This window comes from Kogia breviceps, chromosome 11 (genome assembly GCF_026419965.1).
Source record: "Kogia breviceps isolate mKogBre1 chromosome 11, mKogBre1 haplotype 1, whole genome shotgun sequence".
Classification (NCBI taxonomy): Eukaryota; Metazoa; Chordata; class Mammalia; order Artiodactyla; family Physeteridae; genus Kogia; species Kogia breviceps.
In genome coordinates, this window is record NC_081320.1 from 12865203 (window position 1) to 12885409 (window position 20207).

Sequence of the window (20207 nt, forward strand, 5' to 3'; positions counted from 1 at the left end):
AAGCTACAGTTGGAGTTCTGCCAGAGTTCAGAAACAGGAGTCCTTATTGTCAGCTGGGCTGATGAGCAAACAAGACACAGTAAACAAGTACCAGGAACCAAGACAAACAGCCTGTGAGATGGGACTTGTGGGGTCATCAAAGAAGGACAGTCTCCCAGAGGCAAGTGTAGGGTCAAAGGCATGGAGAGGGGAGAGCGTGAGTCGTGTCTTCAGTGGAAAGAACAACTTGACTTCTCTGGAGCAGCGTGATTATGGAGGTACCTGTGGAAATGTAGGCATTTGGACTCTACTTAGTGTTTAAAGAGGGATCATTGCTTCTCGCTGCTATGATCATGACTTGGTTTAATAAGGATGGTGAGGGCTTCCCTGGTGGCGCAGTGGTTGAGAGTCCGCCTGCCGATGCAGGGGACGCGGGTTCGTGCCCCGGTCCGGGAGGATCCCACGTGCCGCGGAGCGGCTGGGCCCGTGAGCCATGGCCGCTGAGCCTGCGTCCGGAGCCTGCGCTCCGCAACGGGAGAGGCCACAACAGTGAGAGCCCCGTGTACCACACACACAAAAAAAGGATGGTGAACCTGGTACATGAGCAACAGGGCAACTTGACCTAATTTGAGGCCCCTGCTTTCCTACATGGCCTGGATCTGGTGATCCTGAACCCCAACTCCTGTGCCACCTGCCCCACTGCCAACCTGGGGCAGCAGATGGGTGCGGGACACCATGGCACCACCATCACCACCTGACAGGCACCGGGCTCTGACCTCAGGGCACGCAGGGTCACCGTCGCACTGAACCTGCACTTTTTTATTCCAGGGATTCCCAACGTTTGACAGGGTGGAAGCCCTGTGGCCAAGACCTCTGGGTCTGACCTGGGGACCAGATAAACTAAGGCTCAGAGCCATACCTGTGGTAATGGAGGCAGCGGGCCCCACCTGCACAGGTTTTAGGATCTGGGGGTCCAAAATGTTGGAGCCAAGGTTGCCCCTGAGCCCCAGTCTTTTCACGTGCAGGCCCCCAAAGTTTCACAGGAAGCGGTGATGCTCCTGCACCGTCTGGCCCTGGGCGTGCGCCCCCAGCAATCATCCACGACTCCCTCCCCGCCTCCCCGGTGACCAGGCCCAACACGGCCAGCCAGCCGCGGTGAGAGCACAGAGCAGCCAGGGAACAACAGCGCACAGCCCGCTGGCTCCAGACCCAGCTGGGCAGCCCCCTGAGAAACTCCTGCACCAGCATGGAGAGAAGGTGAACAAGGCAGCTCAGGGGGGACACCTCCCAGGGTCCAAAGCCGAAAGGAAGCCAGCTCCAGCCTGGCTATGCAATATGACCCAGAAATCCACTCCTAGTTTATATATACTCAAGATAACTGAAAGCAGGTCCGCACAAACAAACCTACGCACGAATGTTCATAGCAGCATTGTTCATAACAACTAAAAAACGGAAATAATCCAAATGTGCATTAACTGATAAATGGATAAACAAAATATGGTATATCTATACAATAGAATAGCATTCAGCCATAAAAAGGAATAAAGAGCTGATATGTGCTACCACATAGATGAGCCCTGAAAACATCACACTAAGTGAAAGAAGGCCACATATTGGATGATTCTATTTATATAAAATGTCCAGAAGAGGAAAATCTATAGAGACGAAATAGATCAGTGGCTGCCTAAAGCTGGGAGGGAAATGGGGAATGACTGCTAAAGGAACAGGACTTCCTTTCAGGGTGATGAAAATGTTCTAAAACTGATTATGGTGATGGCTGCACAAATCTGTGTACACTAAAAACTATTAAGTTGTACACTTTAAGTGGCTGAATTGTATGATATGTGAATCATAGAGTAATGAAGCTGTTACAAAAAAAAAGAAGAAGGAAAGAGTTGAAGGTTACTGTGCCCTGACACGGTTCCCGTTGCCAAACCCTGCCCCCAAGCAGGTACTGACACATGCTTGCCACCATTTGCAGAAGAGAAAATGGAGGTTCTGAGAAGTTGAAATGACCCATCCAAAGCCTGCTAAGTGGCAGACTGAGGCTTTGAACTAGGTCTGTCTAAGTCTAGAGCACATGCTGAGTCCCCTGCCTCAGCCTCCTAGGACCAGCGCCCTCAGGCTGCGTCCCCTGGAAAGGGACTGAGGGGGGACAGAGCTGCAGCCTCCGTCTACCCTAACAGCAGTGTCTGTTTGCACGGAACAAACAAGGAATTCCTCACCCTGAAAGATGGAAAGCCCAGAAAGACAACGTAGTTTGGGGGGAAGGTTCCTACTGCCATGAATGGTTTATCTCTGATGAGTAGGTAAAAGGAGTTAAGGATAACCGCACCACCCCACATCACTCTAAATTCTGCAAAGCACATTCACAGTCTTATTTCACGTGGTCCTCAGGAAACATCATGATATCCTCGTACGACAGAGGAGCAACGGAGGCTCAAGGGGTCCAGGGGCTTAAGGTCAAGCAGCTAGTTCCTGATGGAGCAGGGCTAGATCGGAGTTCCCTCTGCAAACACCGCTTTTGGGTCAGGCACTGTGGCAGATACTGGGACATGTGCAGGTGGCATCACTCCCTGGAGGGTGATGCAAATGGGCAGCCATGGTTGGGGAGGAAGGCTGAGCCATCCTTGTCTAACAGCCAGCTGGCCGTTCTTTCCATCCCTGTGTTAGCTGAAGTCCGGAAGACTCCTGACCGCTAAGATACTTTCATGGTCTCACCTAAGCTGTCCTGGACGCCTATCAGAAGCGATGTCACTCACAGAACCATCAGAGGAAAAGTCATGCCAATCAGGAGGCAGCCTTGCGTGCTTGTGAAGATTCAGGCTCTGGAGCCAGCCTGCCTGGGCTGCCATCCATCCTGGCTCTGGGACTGACTGCTGTGTCACCAGGGGCAGGCTGACCAACTTCTCTGTGCCTCAGCTTCCTCGATATAAAATGGAAATAACAGTATCATCCCCCTCATAGGCGCATGTGAGGACTTAAGGAGTTAATACGAGAGAAGCATTTAGAGCAGTGCCTGATGCATAGTCAGTGCTTGATAGATGTTAAGTATTATTATGGGAAATGATTTTAATGCCACGTAGCTCTATTGCTCTTGACCCTCACAAAGTTCACATACACGCATAAAGAATCTTATTTGTGCCTTGTGGCCATCCTGAGAGATATGATAAGTGTTCCAATCTCCCTTTGATAGCTGAGGAGCTGAGTCTAAGGGACAAGACGTTTAGCTAGTAAAGGACAGAATTGGGCCCAGAAGCCCAAGTCCAGGACTCTTTCCACATCACACGGTCTCCAGGGAAAACACGCTGTGCCAGGCGAGCCCTTATCTTCAGAGCAGGCAGCTGGCTGGAGCTGGGAGGAAAGTCCACATTCCTGGCAGAGGGCACTGCCAGCCAGGCCAGCGGCCGAACCTTGACCTAGTCTCCCCACACTCTGCTGAGCAAACACATCAGATCAGGCAGCCGGAGCACCTCGGGGTTAACCCCTCATTCTTCCCCTGCGGCAAGAGGCCAGGATGTCTCCCCAGGGAGTGGGGGGAAGTTTTCTGGAAGCTTCTTGTGTGTAGTTTCCCATCACTTAGGATCCAACCTTTCTCCTCATGGTTACACCAAAGTGCAGCTGGGAGGGCGGAGACCACAGGCGTTTTTCTGGAAAGCCCACTTCCGCCCAGGGGTCTCCTACCGGCAGCCCCCGATGGTACAACCACCTCCACGGGGGTGGGCGGTGGGTGCAAGTCTAAGGCTGGTGCACACCGGAAATAAGCGAAGAAGTGGTGGGCCATTTGCACGAGGACCCGGGACCAGCTGACTGAATTCAGACTCATCAGACTGTGCTCCTTGACAAAGGCCACGTCGGCAAACACGGCCTCGATGGGCTCGGCGAGCTCATCGCTGTTCCCTCCACTGTCGGAGGAGAGAGGAGAGGGAGTCATCAGGAGCATGAAGAAGCCCCAGGGGCCCAGCATGTGCCCATAAGGTCAGCATGTGCTCCTAGGCTGAGCCCATCCTGCTGGGACCTTCACTCAAACCATGTCTCATATCCTTGTGGTCCCATTTCCAATGTTTCTACCATTACCTAAAACTAGATATAAAGTGTCAGCTTTCTGGGATATTGGGGGAAGAATTCCTCTTTGGATTCCACGCCCGCTTCCCCAGTCTCTGGGAATGGTTTATCAGATTGTGAGATGGTGAGAGGCTGAGCTCTACTTCACCGTCCTCCGTCAGGGGCTGGAGGGAAAGAGCCGCTCTTCCCACGTGGGCTCCTACCCCAAGGTGCCCTCCTCAACCCAGCCCAACCAGCAATCAAGCCAATGTGGTTCTCTTACCTGAAACCTGGGTCTGTTTCTCCACTGGGTCCAAACTTGGAGGACAGCGGGGGAAGATTATCAGGGGAAATGCCAGAGTAGGCACCGAGGTTATTTATTTATTTATTTTTATAAATGTGTTTGTTTATTTATTTATGGCGGAGTTGGGTCTTTGTTGCTGCGCGCGGGCTTTTCTCTAGTTGCGGCGAGCAGGGGCTGCTCTTTGTTGAGGTGCGCGGGCTTCTCATTGTGGTGGCTTCTCTTGCTGTGGAGCACGGGCTCTAGGTGCTCGGGCTTGCGGCACGCGGGCTCAGTAGTTGTGGCTCGCGGGCTCTAGAGAGCAGGCTCAGTAGCTGTGGCGCACGGGCTTAGTTGCTCCGCGGCACGTGGGATCTTCCGGGACCAGGGCTCAAACCCGTGTCCCCTGCACTGGCAGGTGGATTCTTAACCACTGTGCCACCAGGGAAGCCCGGCACTGAGGTTACTATTCATTCCACCGTTCATCGTGTAGCAGTAATGAGGCTGCAGGACTGACTCCAGAGCCATGTACAGGGGGGATATTTGCTGGGGTGCTAGGAAAAGATTCACTGCTTTTAAGAGAGAGCCACAGGAAGAGAGGCTTGGTTACCTTCAGTAACCATCATATGCCACAAGAGGAATGAGGGTGAATGCAAGATGGAGCAGAGAACCTGGCTCCCTGAAGGCAGTGCACCAGCCAGTCGGGAGCCTATCCCACCTCTAGACTTCCAGGGACATGAGCTGAAAAATATCCCTGTTCAAGCCAAGAACCAAGTATACAATGTATATGGAAATTCATGACTTTAGAAAACATCAGTGTCCAACACACAATAATCCAGGTGGCCCATCTCTACTCCCTGAGCTCACCAGCCCAACGGAAAACACATGCCCACCGTTAGCTCCCGAACTAACACACGTCCTCCTGGAAACCAAATCAGGAGATTCCAGAAAGGAAAGGAAGAATTTGAACAGTCCTGCTTTAGAAACAAAAACTAATTCCTTAAAAGGTTCCTGACTTATTTTCTTGAAGCTCAGAACACGTATGAAACAGAGATGCCCTTTGGCTCAGGCAATAGCACATTTATGACATACTGCATTCATCACCATCCACATGTCTGCCACTATTTTTCTTTTCTTTCTTTCTTCTTTTTAAAATTTTTTGGCCATATCACACAGCATGCAGGATCTTAGTTCCACAACCAGGGTCGAACCCACACCACCTGTGCCGGAAGCGTGGTGTCTTAACCACTGGACCACCAGGGAAGTCCCTGCCACTATTTTTCAAATGTGCACCATTCTCCATCCCATGGTCAGGAATGGTGCTTCTACACATACCCTTAGGTCAAAGCCTTCCAATATCTGTGGACAAGAAGAGAAGGGCGTAGGTGCAGAAGAGAGGTACAAAAAGCTATTCTCTGCCTTGATTCTTGGCAAAGACAGTCCTAGATTCATAAACAGCAATCTTGGTGCTTAGGGTGTAACAGGGACACTCAGGAACCTGAATCTTGTACATTAAAATCTTGCCATGACTGCAGGAAAATGCAGCCAGATATGGGTAATTCATTACCAAGACTAATGTGTAAGATTTTTGCCAACACCCGCCTTAGCTAAAGCATAAACTTTTCAGTGGAATGCGTATGTGCTTGCTAAAGAAAAGAGTAGAAGGGGCTTTTTGTTTGCTCTTGAACAAATGGACAAAGGATATTCACGCTACTCCCATGGGTAAGGTTCGTTTTCACTGTTCTTTTGGTCCTTGACAAAATTGTTGTTATATAGAAACATCATCTACGGGATTAGAACAGGAGGCCAGGTCAGTTATAGAAGGAAGGTTTTCTGTCACCACATTTGCTGTCCTGCCAGGTGAGTGACCAGACCAAGCCAGGCCACCTGGACAGCTTGCCCAAGGCCACGGTGCACAAAACCTCACCAAGACCCCTACTGCTCATACTCCAACCCCTTCCTTGGGGCTACCTGGGGTGTAGTAGGGTGTCAGAGGTAGAAATAAAAAATTAAAAGTATGGCTCCACTCAAACTCATCCCGCCTTCCTACACTCTTGAGCTCCGTAATGATTAAATGCACTCAGAAAAGATGGCCAGACATTAAAGAGATGGCTTTTTGCCTCTCTGCAAACACAAAACGCTACGATTCATGATGTGGCTCAGGAAGTGGGGGGTCACTAGCGATGGGTCCCACTGAGTAGCTTCTTCTTTTAAATACTTAGACCTGCTAACCAAGTGCATAGCTTAGTTGATTCAACACGGCAAGGGCGGGCCTGAGCTGCCAACATGCAACGGCACATTCTCTTAAAAATAAGTATTAAACGTGTTTTTGCCATCCGAACTTCAGTGCCCCGGGACAGAACCCAAGTCACTTGGCTCAGGCTATGACTCTGGGTATAGCTGCCTGTAGATACGGCACCAGCAGGGTGAACGTGCAGGGAAGTGGCGTTCTTTGGGGTATGGTTTCAAACCTGCACTTCCTCGGTTGTACTGTCAGTATTGGTCTATGCACCTGTCGCCTCCCGTAGTTTCTGAGACTGTGTACCCACAAGCCTGCTCAGAGCTAAGCCAAGGCATACACCAACCTCTAAATAAGACTGATGAAGGAAGGGAAGGAGAGAAAAAGGGGAGGAGGAAGGATGGTCAGCTAGTCAATTGACTAGTTTTGTTCCAGCCCATCTCCCAAAACAGACCACTCGAGGCAAAGCCATGCTGTCCCCGGAGCCTCTGTCCCAGACTCACCTCCAAACACGTGGGCATTCTCTCTCAGCACTGTCGTCATCTGGAGCTCCTGAATCTTTGTGCAGCGACCTTTGGGAAGCAGAACAATGAGGTCCACGTCCTCTACTCCCTGAATACTCTCTATGGCAGCACTCCCTGTGTCCCCAGAAGTTCCTGGATGGGGAGAAGGAGGAACCCTCCTCTTTAGGACAAAGGAGGTGGAAAAGGAAAGCAATGGCCCCTAAAGCACTGTCGCCAAGTGAGGCAATATCCTGGAGGGTAGGAACCCAGTACTTAATCTGGGGTCCTTGAACCTCCAAGGGATCCACGGAGAGAAATCAGGGCATCTGTGAGCTTGGCGCCATATCTTCTGTGTGTTTTATGTATTTAAAATATTATTCTGGGGATTCCCTGGTGGCGCAGTGGTTGAGAGTCCGCCTGCCCATGCAGGGGACACGGGCTCGTGCCCCTGTCCGGGAAGATCCCACGTGCCGCGGAGCAGCTGGGCCCGTGAGCCACAACTACGGAGCCTGCACGCCTGGAGCCTGTGCTCCGCAACGAGAGAGGCCACGACAGTGAGAGGTCCGCGCACCGCGATGAAGAGTGGCCCCCGCTCGCCGCAACTGGAGAAAGCCCTTGCACAGAAACGAAGACCCATAGCAGTGCCTTCAATCAAAAGAGTAATATCTGTAACTCTGTGGCAAGGGTAAAAGCCAATGCATTAACTACCCAAGACCCTGGAGTAATGGGAGGGCGATCGTGCCTGGCCACTTCCCAGGGTCAGATTAAAGGACAGAAGACAACTGCCAAAGAAGCTGCGGCAAGCACGAGCGCAGTCAGAGCTACAGAGAAGCGCGAAAGAAAATATCTGCGGGGCTTCCCTCGTGGCGCAGTGGTTGAGGATCCCCCTGCCAATGCAGGGAACACGGGTTCGAGCCCTGGTCTGGGAAGATCCCACAGGCCGCGGAGCAGCTAGGCCCGTGAGCCACAACCACCCCGCGCAGCGTGATGAAGAGTGGCCCCCGCTGGCCGCAACTAGAGAAAGCCCTCGCACAGAAATGAAGGCCCAGCACAGCCATAAATGAATAAAAATTTTTTTAAAAAGATACCCAACAGAAAACAACATTACTATGCCATAGGAATTGCCAAAAGGAATTTTTTAAAAAAATCTGCGGAATGCACTTTCCTGGGGCGCTGGTCTCTGTTCCCGGCTCCACCTGGCCCAGGAACAAAGGAAACAGCCTGAGGCCAGGCTCTGCACATGTCAGTGGGAAGAAGTGGACTGATAAGCACACGGGCGGCTGTCTGCACGGGGAAGGGCGGCCACCGCTGTTCTATCCAAAGACCCCAAGGCGCAGCCTTCTGAGGCCAACGCGGCAAAGCGACACGCGCTATACACCACTGGGTTCAGTGTAAGGTAAACTGGATAGAGAAGCCCAGAAATAGAAGCCGCTGCCACAGGACTTGGAGAAGCTGATGAAAAAAATCAGGGACTCTGCTTCGACTGCTGTATGGGGGCTCCAAGCATCCGACGGGGACTGAACTAAGTGACCTCTGGCGCATGATTTTATAATTTGCCCCTGTGACTCCGCTGGGCCCTATTCCAGAGTGGAGATAGGTCAGAAAAACTCTGACCAATAATCTGGATGAAAAGCAAGGGAAACAAGAGAGCATCGCAAGACAAGGAAACGTTTCAAGAAGGGCTCCTCTGGGAGGTGAAGAGATTTCTGAGCAGGGTTGAGGCCATGGGGAAGACTTAAACCCCTGCGGCCGAACCCCTGGCAGCCGATCGCTGACCTCAGACTGCGGCCCCTGGGGTGCAGGCCCCGGCAGGCCCACGGCAGGCGCCGGCCTCTCCAAGATCACTCGGCATCAGTCCTCCGGCTGGCCTGGTCTTGGGCCAAGACGGTTTTGATAACGTCTTAGGGATAAGGCTCCACTCCCAGCCTCTGAAAACCCCGCAGACTTCTCAGTGTCGGGGCTCTCCGAGAACTGCAGAAATCCTGCCAAAGGTGCAAAGCATCGGGAACCCTCAACCCTCCCAGGTTCCTCCAAGTCGCAGCGCCCGAACTAGAAGTTGAAGAAAAGGGTTAGGGAGGCCGATCCAGCCACGCTGAAATCCAGGTTGAGCGAAAGTTCCAGAGCTCAAAAGTCTCGCTACCGATCACCCCGGAGAGGGCGCCGCGATCGCCGGAAGAGGACCCGGAGAGGGGACCCGGGGCCGGCGCGCGCGTGCTGGAGGCTCGGCCGCTGGGGCGCCCGCTCGCGTGGGGGCGGAACCCCAATCCCCGCCCCGGAATCGGCTGGTTGCGCGGGCGAGTGAGAGGGCTGCGGGGCCCGGGCCGGGCGCGTTTACCTGATGCCAGGCTCTGGGAGCGGCGGGGCGCGGCCCGGGAGGCGGATCGGGCGCGGCGGGAGTGCCGGGTTCCGGATGTGCGCGCGGGACGCGGGGGCAGCGGCCAGGCTTCCGGTCGGAGGGTGAGCCGGGCCGCCTGGCAGGGAGGCTAAGGGCGGAAGAAAGCGGCGTGGGAAGAGGTGGAGGAGGGAGCGACAGGGAATGATAACGAGAGGGAAACCATTTATTCCTCACTTAGTATGCTTTTCTGACACTTTGCTAAGCGCTTTATTCACAGTCTCTTAAATCTTCCTTGCAGCCCCGGAAGCACCACATCGTCGCACGTTTCAGGGTAGAAAACTGAGCGCAAGATGGAAAGAAGAAAGGCCCTCATCGTCTATGGGCTTCCTGCTTCCCTACGAAAACTGGAAGGCTGACAAACTGTTTCTCAAACTAGGGCTAGTGAGTCAGGAATTCAGAATCCACAGGGATACATGACATCGTATTGTAGGAAAACACTTTTTATTAAGCACAGATATATTCTAGGGTAAAATGCCTCCCTAATTTATTTTAAAGAAAAAAAGCAAGACGTGAGAAAATGTCTTCCAGATATAGCCAAATGCCCTTGGATTCACGTCCCTGCTCCTGGGACCCGACCCACTTAGATGGCAAAATTTGTGGAACTGGATGCGACAGATTCCGGATAAGGTTTAGACTTGCCTCTAGGCCGGGCTGGGTCACTCTAGGTGGCCCCACTGGGCGTCATGGGGATGGAGGGAATGGCCGCCCTCTGGTGTTGCCCTTACTTCTGCTGTCTTCCTTCTGTTTATGACATTCTCCTAAACCTGTGGTCTCTGCTTACTCAAGTTACCTGCCCTCCAAACTTTGGCCCACACATGGTGTCCACATCCATATAAGTCCACGCACCTGCCATTGACTGACTCCAGTCTGAGTGGGTCTCAAATTCCTGAAAGAGAAAGTCTGACTGGTCACTGTTCAGCTTATAGATTGTTGTCATGGAATTCACACAGCGGCCAGAGGGGCCATTCCCAGAGAGGAATATAGGTCAGGCAGGGACCTGCAAAGAGTTTCCATCCCCTGCATCAAGTGTACTTACTAACTCAAAGGCCAGGGAAACTGAGACCCGTGGCAAAAATGCCTTAAGATGCCGCAGAGCTTGTTACAATGCTCATACCCTACCAAGCATCTTCTATTGCTGGACGCTTCTTATATGTAGGGTTCTTTTTTTTTTTTGGCCTCGCCGGGGCATGTGGGATCTTAGTTCCCCGACTAGGGATCAAACCCACCTCCCCAGCACTGGAAGGGTGGAGTCTTGACCACTGGACCACCAGGGAAGTCCCTGTATGGTTCTTATATGTATTAGTTATTCATCCTTTTCTATCATACTAAATAACTTCCTCCATTTCTGAATTTATTTGGAATAGCAGTAATTGTGCCTAATTAATAAGAATCAGAGAAGCCTTTTAATGTTCTGATAACCGGTTTTACTCAATAACTTTTGAGAAACTTGTAGAATACATTTGAGAAGGGTACAAACAGTTCTGCAGTTAATGTTACTTCGTGTTGCTCTTTTTAAATTTTCTTCATGGCATTTATTGCTCTGAGACTCATGTGCTTGTTGGCTGTTTTTCTCTCCTCTCTATTCTAATGGAAGCTCTGTGAGAGCATGGACCTTATTTGTTGTATCCACCACTCTCTCCCCTAGAACAGTTACTGGCCACACTCAGTCCATGCTTATTGAATGAATGAATAAAATGCATAGAAAACAAAATTGACTTGTTTAAAATATCAGTCATCTGGATGTCACTGGTAACTCATTTAGCAAAGGCCAGCCTACAAAAGTTGATTGGATACTAGTGTGAAATTCCATCACACTAGTGGTGGCTGTGTTAAACATCCCTGGAAAACAACGGTCAGCAAGAAAGTTTCGAGCTTCAGCATGAGAGCACACTTTTGCAGTTGCACACATTGAGAATTAGACAATCCACATAGACTGAAGTGATCTTAAATGCAGAAGGGGAATCTGCAGGCTGTGTAACTTTCTTATTCCCCTGGATGAGCCAAGCAACCATTTCCCGTGGCCCAAACCGGAATGTATACCCTATTCTAAGAACCTTCTGATGACGTTAGGTCAGTGGCTCTCACACTCCGAGGTGTATAAACATCATTTAGGCCTATGCTTCTCCAACTTTAATATACCAAAGCTTCACCTGAGGATTTTGTTAAATGTGTATTTTAATTCAGTAGATCCGGGGTGGGACCTGAGATTCTGCTTTTTTTTTTTTTTTTTTTCTTTTGCGGGACGCGGGCCTCACTGTTGTGACCTCTCCCGTTGCGGAGCACAGGCTCAGTGGCCAAGGCTCACGGGCTCAGCTGCTCCGCGGCTTGTGGGATCTTCCCAGACCGGGGCACGAACCCGCGTCCCCCTGCATCGGCAGGAGGACTCTCAACCACTGCGCCACCAGGGAAGCCCTGAGATTCTGCATTTTTAACAAGCTTCCAGGCGAGACCAATATTGCTGGCCTGAGAGCCCCACTTTGAGTAGCAAGCACCTAAGAAGTTTGTTTAAAATGCAGATTCCTGGGTGCCATCTCTAAGATTCTGATTCAGAAAGTCAGTGGCAGGGACCCAGGAATCTTTATTCTTAACAAGTGCCCCAGGTGACTCTGATTCAAGTGATCTGTTGGCACATTCAGAGAAATTTTGCATTTGACCATTGTAATAGAAAAACACCTCGAGAAGAACAAGGAGGGCTTTCCTGGTGGTGCAGTGGTTAAGAATCCGCCTGCCAGTGCAGAGGAACCGGGTTCGATCCCTGGTCCGGGAAGATCCCACATGCCGCGGAGCAACTAAGCCCATGCGCCACAACTACTGAGCGTGCCCTCTAGAGCCTGTGAGCCAGAACTACTGAGCCCAAGTGCTGCAGCTACTGAAGCCCGCGCTCCTAGAGCCCGTGCTCCACAACAAGAGAAGCCACCGCAACAAGAAGCCCGCGCACCGCAACGAAGAGTAACCCCCGCTCACCACAGTTAGAGAAAGCTGGCTCGCAGCAACGAAGACCCAACGCAGCGAAAAGTAAATAAACAAAAGAACCATGCGCTAACAAGCTGCCTTGAATAAAGGTAAAAATGGCAGCTAGGGAAATAGGAAAAGGGTTTGGGGGGGGATAGAGAGGAAGCTTTTTATGGGGACTCTCTCACGGGTGGTGAGGAAGATTGACTCGGTGTAATGCTCACAATACAGTGCTTCCAAATGGCCTTTGTTTGGACACCTAAAAATGTCCAACACAGAAGTTCATGAAGGGGTTAGTGAAATCATGAGCTCTTAGTACAGAGCATGGCATCCTTCATGCCAATGAGCCTGGATTCATATTTCAGGAAATAACTGGAGCAGCAGCTGCTTTTTAGAGGCAATTAGAAATATAAGAGCGTTAACATTTAATTTCATCCCCTATACTCTCCTCCTCACTCTCTCTCTGCTCGGGCCACAATGGTGCCCACCTCTTCCCCCACGTGACAAACACGGCGCCACTTCAGGTCTTTGCAACGGCTTTGCCCTCTGCCCAGAATGCTTTTCCGCTCGGTGCCGTCCGGTTTTTGCTCCAAGGTCTCCTAATGCGAAAGGGCTTCCATAACCGCTTGGTCTAAAACAGTACTTAGTTACCCTTCTACGCTGCTTTACTCTTCTCCATAAACTTATCACCACCAGACACTCTAGAGGGTCAGTGGTTTCTCCTCACCATAATGGAAGCTCCCAGGAAAATAGGGAATACTTCTGTTCCATTCTCTGATTTATCCCCTGTGCTCAGACAGTGCCTGTCATATAGTAAATGCCCCATAAAGTATTTGCTTAAGGAGGAAGGAAGACATTACTACAGCAATGGAGATGCTTTTCCCTCTCTCTTCCCTGACACCTTCCCTTCTTCCTGGTCCCAAGGTTCTTACCAGATGAGAACAATCAGTTAACTCTTTTTAATAACTGATGCTGCTCTGAGTGTGGTTACTCTATTTTGTCTTTCTCAACAAATTATAGAAAGACAAAAGAGTCAGGTCAACATATAATAATTTATTACTTCAGGTGAGTTACTAAACGATAAGTGACCATCAAGTCGACACAGGTATTAGTGTACATGGCATGTAGATGACGCAGGTCAGGGTCACAGAGAACAAGCCTGAGACAACATGGGACACGAGTCAGGCAGGACAGTCATAGATCAAGCCCAGGCTGGGAGGAGGTGTTGACTGTCTAGGACAGGGGTCAGCAAACTATATAGCCCACGGGCTAAATCTGGCCCACTAAGCCTGTTCTTCTGGATACAGTTTTACTGGAACCCAGCTGTGCCCATCCATCTGAGTACCGCCCATGGCTGCTTTTGCACTAAGACAACAGAGTGGAGAAGCTGCACCATAGACCCTATGGCCCGTGTCAACTGAAAAAAAAAAAAAAAAAATGCACAGAAGTTGAGAATGGTGTTTTATTCGGTAGACTGCCTGAAGACTTAAGCCCGGGAGGCAGCCTCTCAGATAGCTCTGAGGGCTGCTCCGAAGAGGTAAGGGATAAGCCAGGATATATAGGAGCTTTTGCAACAAAGACCAGGTCGTCGGAACATTAAGAGATTACTATTAATGAAAGGAAACCAGACATCTCAAGTTAATGAATTGAGCACTTCTCTATGTATGGGAAGATGTAAAAGTCTGGGCTCCTTGAAATCATTCCCTCGATGTGCACCGCACCTGTCTAGGGCCAGTATCTTTCTTTTCTCCATCCTGAGTCCCCTCAGGGTGAACGGTCGGTGGAGGCTGCAGAGGCCAATGTCTTGCTTGATGGCCCCAACATCTTTTGTTTACTGATACGACAGGTGACATTTTTCACCCACACCCGCAAAGCCTAATATGTTTACTGTCTGGCCCTTTACAGAAAACCTTTGTCCACCCTGGTCGAGCAGCTTCTTCCTAAGTAGAATGACAGGCAGAGAGTGAAGGTGGGAAGTATTTGTCTGAATATTCTGTGGGAGGCTCGGAACTTGTTGACCATCGATCTCACAGCAGGTCTCCACAAGCAGAGTCAGGAAAACACCTGCCGAGGGAAGGAAGGAAAGCACCAGGGCCAGGAAACGATGCGAGTCACACAGGGGCACAGAGGGCAGGGGAACAGTTCAAAACACAGGAAACATTTTAAAGACCTATGATACTCAGCTGAGCTACCTGAAAGGAAGGAGCAGGAATGCTGGAGGTGTATCCCAAGCTGTAGGAGGGGAGGGGAGAATGGTCCGCTTCCCCTGGTGCAGAAATGGAGCAAGTCAGCCAGGGCTTGGGGAAGGAGGCACACTAGGTCCCTGGGGGCAGACCTTAGAGACATCACAGCGTCTTCAGGAATCAGATATGATTCTATAAATCACTCCTACATCGGTCAGTCATTGGACACGGCTACCCCGGGGGGAGGTATGACCTTGGATGAGGCTGATACAATCGCTGTCTACAATTGTACCGTCAGCTGATACAATCTCCAAAGAAGGCTGTGGGCTGAAGGTCTTCTCCGGGCAGTTCCCAGCCGCGGGGGAAGAAGCTTTTTCTTCCTGAAGGAGGATGTGAGCAGAACATCACAGTATCCTCCGCATTTAGAAAATGATTTAAGAGGAGTAGAGCTCTCATTCTCTGGAGCTGACGTTATTAAAGTGATGAACACGTTCTCTGCCATCCACTCATTTTTATTCCATAAACTATATACATAAGATGTATGATTAAAGATAGTTTACATATATTGGACACCTAAAATAAGTACCAGGCACTGGGCCAGGCTCCAGGCTCTGCCCTTCAGGATCCCATAGTCTGCAGAGCGGAGGGATAGGGACAGACAGAAAGACACACACAGCCCAACCGAGAACTGCTGCAGGGGAAGAAAGCACAGGCCTGGCTCAGCACACAGAGCTGGGGTTCAGGAGATGCAGCCACGGCTTCACAGAGGAGGAGGCCCCTGGTCTAGCCTGGGCGACTCGGGTTTACAGCTTTAGGTGGAACAGAAGTGGGCTTCTTACTACCCATTCACGCCATGCAGAAAGTTGAGCGATACAGAGCGTGTCTCGCGCCGGGTACTCCCGACCTGAGTTCCGGCTCTCTGGTTCCTGATTCCAGCATAAACCAGGGTGTTTACATTCGTTACCACTAGATGGCAGTATACGGTCAAGAGTACTGGCTACCGTGGCTTGTCGCTGTCAGCCCCGGTTCCGATTCTGGTTGATGCGGGGAAGTGGGGCACGGGGTGGGGGTTGGGTGTGGGGGGGGTCCTGGGCATGGCAATAGGGTTTTCCTTTTTTTTTTTTACTTTAATGCATAAAATTGTATATGACATATATATATCCATGCGCCTAAAGGATTGAAAAATCAAGCAAATACTAGAATATTGGTGTCCATGGTAGACTGGAAATCACTGCCTGATGTTTTCCTAGAAAATTGGCAAAACTAGAATTTTGCCACGAGAATTATCTTTTCTTACTGTGTTCCCCCTACCTCCTGGCCAGGTACCTGGTGTACAGATTGGTGACGTTATACTTAAATTCTTTTCATGATCTCCAGCTGGGACCACCTTCTATCACTTTTGAGTGTCCCGCCCAGGCTCCACCCAGTGAGGAGAGGTTGGACTTTCTGTGGCAGGTGATATGGGGCACGTCTAGGGCATTCTCTGACAGCAAGACGACACAGGTGTGCCAAGCTGCGCACCTGAAAACCACCAAATAAGCCTCATGATCCTAATCTTCCATGATAATGAGTCACTGATAATATCTAAAGCTAAAAAAGGAATGAGAGGGGGACCTTCAAGGTGGCGGAGGAGTAAGACGTGGAGATCACCTTCCTCCCCACAACCACATTAAAAATACGTCTACATGTGGAACAACTCCTACAGAACACCTACTGAATGCTGGCAGACGACCTCAGACTTCCCAAAAGGCAAGAAATTCCCCACGTACCTGGACATGTGTCTGACAGGGTCCTGGTGCTCTGGCTGGATGTGAGGGCTGAGCCTCTGAGCTGGGAGAGCCAAGTTCAGGACACTGGTCCATTGGAGGCCCCCCAGCCCCACGTAGTATCAATTGGCAAGAGCTCTCTCAGAGATCTCCATCTCAGTGCTAAGACCCAGCTCCACTCAACAACCAGCAAGCTCCAGTGCTGGACCCCCCATGCCAAACAACTAGTAAGACAGGAACACAACCTCACCCATTAGCAGAGAGGCTGCCTAAAATCTTAATAAGTTCACAGACACCCCAAAACACACCACCAGACACAGTCCTGCCCACCAAAAAGACAAGATCCAGACTCATCCACCAAAACACTGGCACCAGTCCCCTCCACCAAGAAGCCTACACAACCCACTGAACCAACCTTAGCCACTGGGGGCAGACACCAAAAACAAAGGGAACTACAAACCTGTAGCCTGTGAAAAGGAGACCCCAAACACAGTAAGTTAAGCAAAATGAGAAGACAGAAACACACAGCAGATAAAGGAGAAAGGTAAAAAACCACCAGACCAAGCAAATGAAGAGGAAATAGGCAGCCTACCTGAAAAAGAATTCAGAATAATGATAGTAAAGGTGATCCAAAATCTTGGAAATAGAATGGAGGAAATAAAGGAAACGTTTAACAAGGACCTAGAAGAACTAAAGGGCAAACAAACAGTAATGAACAACACAATAAATGAAATTTAAAATTCTCTAGAAGGAATCAATAGCAGGATAACTGAGACAGAAGAACGGATAAGTGACCTGGAAGATAAAATAGTGGAAATAACTACCACAGAGCAGAATAAAGAAAAAAGAATGAAAAGAATTGAGGACAGTCTCAGAGATCTCTGGAACAACATTAAACACACCAACGTTCTAATTATAGGGGTTCCAGAAGAAGGGAAAAAGAAAGGGACTGAGAAAATATTTGAAGAGATTATAGTTGAAAACTTCCCTAATATGGGAAAGGAAATAGTCAGCCAAGTCCAGGAAGCACAGAGAGTCCTATACAAGATAAATCCAAGGAGAAACATGCCAAGACACATATTAATCAAACTATCAAAAATTAAAATCAAAGGAAAATATTAAAAGCAACAAGGGAAAAGCAACAAATAACATGCAAGGGAATCCCCATAAGGTTAACAGCTGATCTTTCAGCAGAAACTCTGCAAGCCAGAAGGGAGTGGCAGGACATATTTAAAGTGATGAAGGAGAAAAACCTACAGCTAAGATTACTCTACCCAGCAAGGATCTCATTCAGATTTGATGGAGAAATTAAAACCTTTACAGACAAGTAAAAGCTAAGAGAATTCAGCACCACCAAATGAGCTTTACAACAAATGCTAAAGGAACTTCTCTAGGAAGGAAACACAAGAGAAGGGGAAGACCTACAATAACAAAGCCAAAACAATTAAGAAAACGGGAATAGGAATATACATATCGATAATCACCTTAAATGTAAATGGATTAAATGCTCCAACCAAAAGACATAGACTGGCTGAATGGATACAAAAACAAGACCCATACATATGCTATCTACAAGAGACCCACTTCAGACCTAGCGACACATACAGACTGAAAGTGAGGGGATGGAAAAAGATATTCCATGCAAACAGATATCAAAAGAAAGCAATTCTCATGTCAGACAAAATAGACTTTAGAATGAAGACTATTACAAGAGACAAAGAAGGACACTACATAATTATCAAGGAATGAATCCAAGAAGAAGATAAAACAGTTGTAAATATTTATTTACAATTTTACCACCCAACATAGGAGCACCTCAATACATAAGGCAAATACTAACAGCCATAAAAGGGGAAATCGACAGTAACACAATCATAGTAGGGGACTTTAACACCCCACTTTTACCAACGGACAGATCATCCAAAATGAAAATAAATAAGGAAACACAAGCTTTTAATGATACATTAAACAAGATGGACTTAATTGATATTTATAGGACATTCCATTCAAAAAACAACAGAATACACTTTCTTCTCAAGTGCTCATGGAACACTCTCCAGGATACATCATATCTTGGGTCATAGATGAAGTCTTGGTAAATTTAAGAAAATTGGGGCTTCCCTTGTGGCGCAGTGGTTGAGAGTCCACCTGCTGATGCAGGGGACACGGGTTCGTGCCCCAGTCTGGGAAGATCCCACATGCCGCGGAGTGGCTGGGCCCGTGAGCCATGGCCGCTGAGCCTGCACGTCCAGAGCCTGTGCTCCGCAACGGGAGAGGCCACAACAGTGAGAGGCCCAAGTACCACAAAAAAAAAAAAAAAAAAAAAGTAAAAATTATACAGTCCCTGCCCTCAAGAAACTTACAAGTAATAAACAAAACAGAAATAGAAATGTCATTACAACCCCAAAAGCTTCATGTCTGATTTTATCAATGTACCTCTAATTTAATATTATGATTATTATTTCCTAAAAGTTGAAATCCTCCCAATCATAGATCTGAAAGTAAGCAGTAGAAATTTTACCGTTTTTTTGTTTTGAGAGAACTTTACCACTGAGTCAAAATCCCACAATATACAAAATTTTAATAATTCAACCAGAGTTTGCAGCATGAGGGGAGAGATGATAGTTCAGGGAGCCCCAGGATTTTCCCTTTAGCCTCAGACTGAACAGAACCTTGGGTATCCTGGTACCTGTTGGTGGTGCTGCAGAATAGCTCACGGTTACTTCTTGGAACCTACCGCTCTTTGAGATCTTGGCAGGCTTACAAACTCTATAGGGCATTTGATGGGATACCATTTATTATGAAGCAGTCCCAAGTGTTTAGAGAGTTTACACATTTGTGGGAAACATCCTCATGAAGGTGTGACAGTGGTTTCTCCTAAGCGGAGTCACTCCTAGGTCCAGTATCAATAAGGAGATCAGAATGGTTTTGACATTAATGGATCCATCTTCTCTGATTTCCGGACACATTTCCTACGCGTTTGGTGAGTATAAATCCCTGTGAATCATGATGTACCTGGGAAATATCATCAAATCTGACTTCCCATCTTGCACTGATGTCATTGACAGGGATGATTCCATGGGTTTGAATCCTGGCTTCTCTATTGTCCCCTGGGAGAGCTTGAATAAGTTTCTTTACTCCTCAGAGCACTCGTCTCTAAGATAGGTTTTAATGTATTGTGTAAATGGGATAATTCATATAAATGTGCTTCGTAACAGTGAGTGTTCAGTATTATCCATGTGTAGCTGTAACAGCCAAGGACACGCTGGAGGAACCAGATGACCCTGCAGCAGTACAACTGTGAGCGTAGGAAGACAACTGGCTGTGGTCTAGACCTGGGAGTGACTGGGCACCAGCTGTTCTCAGCCCCACAGGCGGGAGCCAGGACCTCCTTCTCTACAGAGGGAAAGACTGAGCTGAGCATTTCTCACGTGGCCATGACTGTCTCATTTTACTCAGTTGATCAGTCAATCAATTGACTAGTTATTAATCAGAGAATAAATAAAAACAAATAAAAATAAAACAAATAAAAATAAGTAAAAAGTACCTTTCCACTACTCTTTCCCTTCCCATTGCTTTCTTCAGAGGTCACCACTGTGAACTGTCTGGGATGGACAATTCCTTCCAGACTTTCTCCACACACATGTGGGTGCATGTACCTGTATAACCAAGGTTATTAGGATTCTAAAATTTAAGTGAAATCATCTTATACATTTTTTTCTATAACTACCTTTTATTACCTTAACAATACATCTTTGCAAATATTTCCAAAACAGAATTTATTCATTCTTGTTCATGGCTACACAGGAATTCAAGTCACAGATGGACCATAATCTATGTAATCAATTCTGTACTGATGGATATTT

General features: G+C 48.7%; 1 protein-coding gene across 1 annotated transcript; it reads right to left on the bottom strand.

The window, feature by feature from the left end:
- Positions 1 to 520: 520 nt before the first annotated feature.
- THNSL2 (threonine synthase like 2) lies at positions 521 to 9695 on the bottom strand. The gene is made up of 5 exons (XM_067008289.1): positions 9656 to 9695; positions 9381 to 9528; positions 7788 to 7839; positions 7042 to 7265; positions 521 to 3884 (listed from the first exon to the last, which is right to left on the bottom strand). The coding sequence occupies exons 1-5, from the start codon at positions 9693 to 9695 to the stop codon at positions 3431 to 3433; spliced, it is 918 nt and encodes a 305-aa protein (XP_066864390.1). The 3' UTR covers positions 521 to 3430.
- Positions 9696 to 20207: the final 10512 nt, after the last annotated feature.

What these genes read in the sequence shown, in the direction of transcription:
- THNSL2 (XM_067008289.1), bottom strand. Translation starts at nt 9,695, where the DNA reads ATGTGGTGCTTCCGGGGCTGCAAGGAAGATTTAAGAGACT. An exon ending in TGACCCTGGGAAGTGGCCAG is followed by an intron (nt 7,266 to 7,787) that starts GCACGATCGCCC and finishes ACAGTGCTTTAG; the next exon opens with GGGCCATTGCTTTCCTTTTC. An exon ending in GCCCACGTGTTTGGAGGTGA is followed by an intron (nt 3,885 to 7,041) that starts GTCTGGGACAGA and finishes CTCCTCCGACAG; the next exon opens with TGGAGGGAACAGCGATGAGC.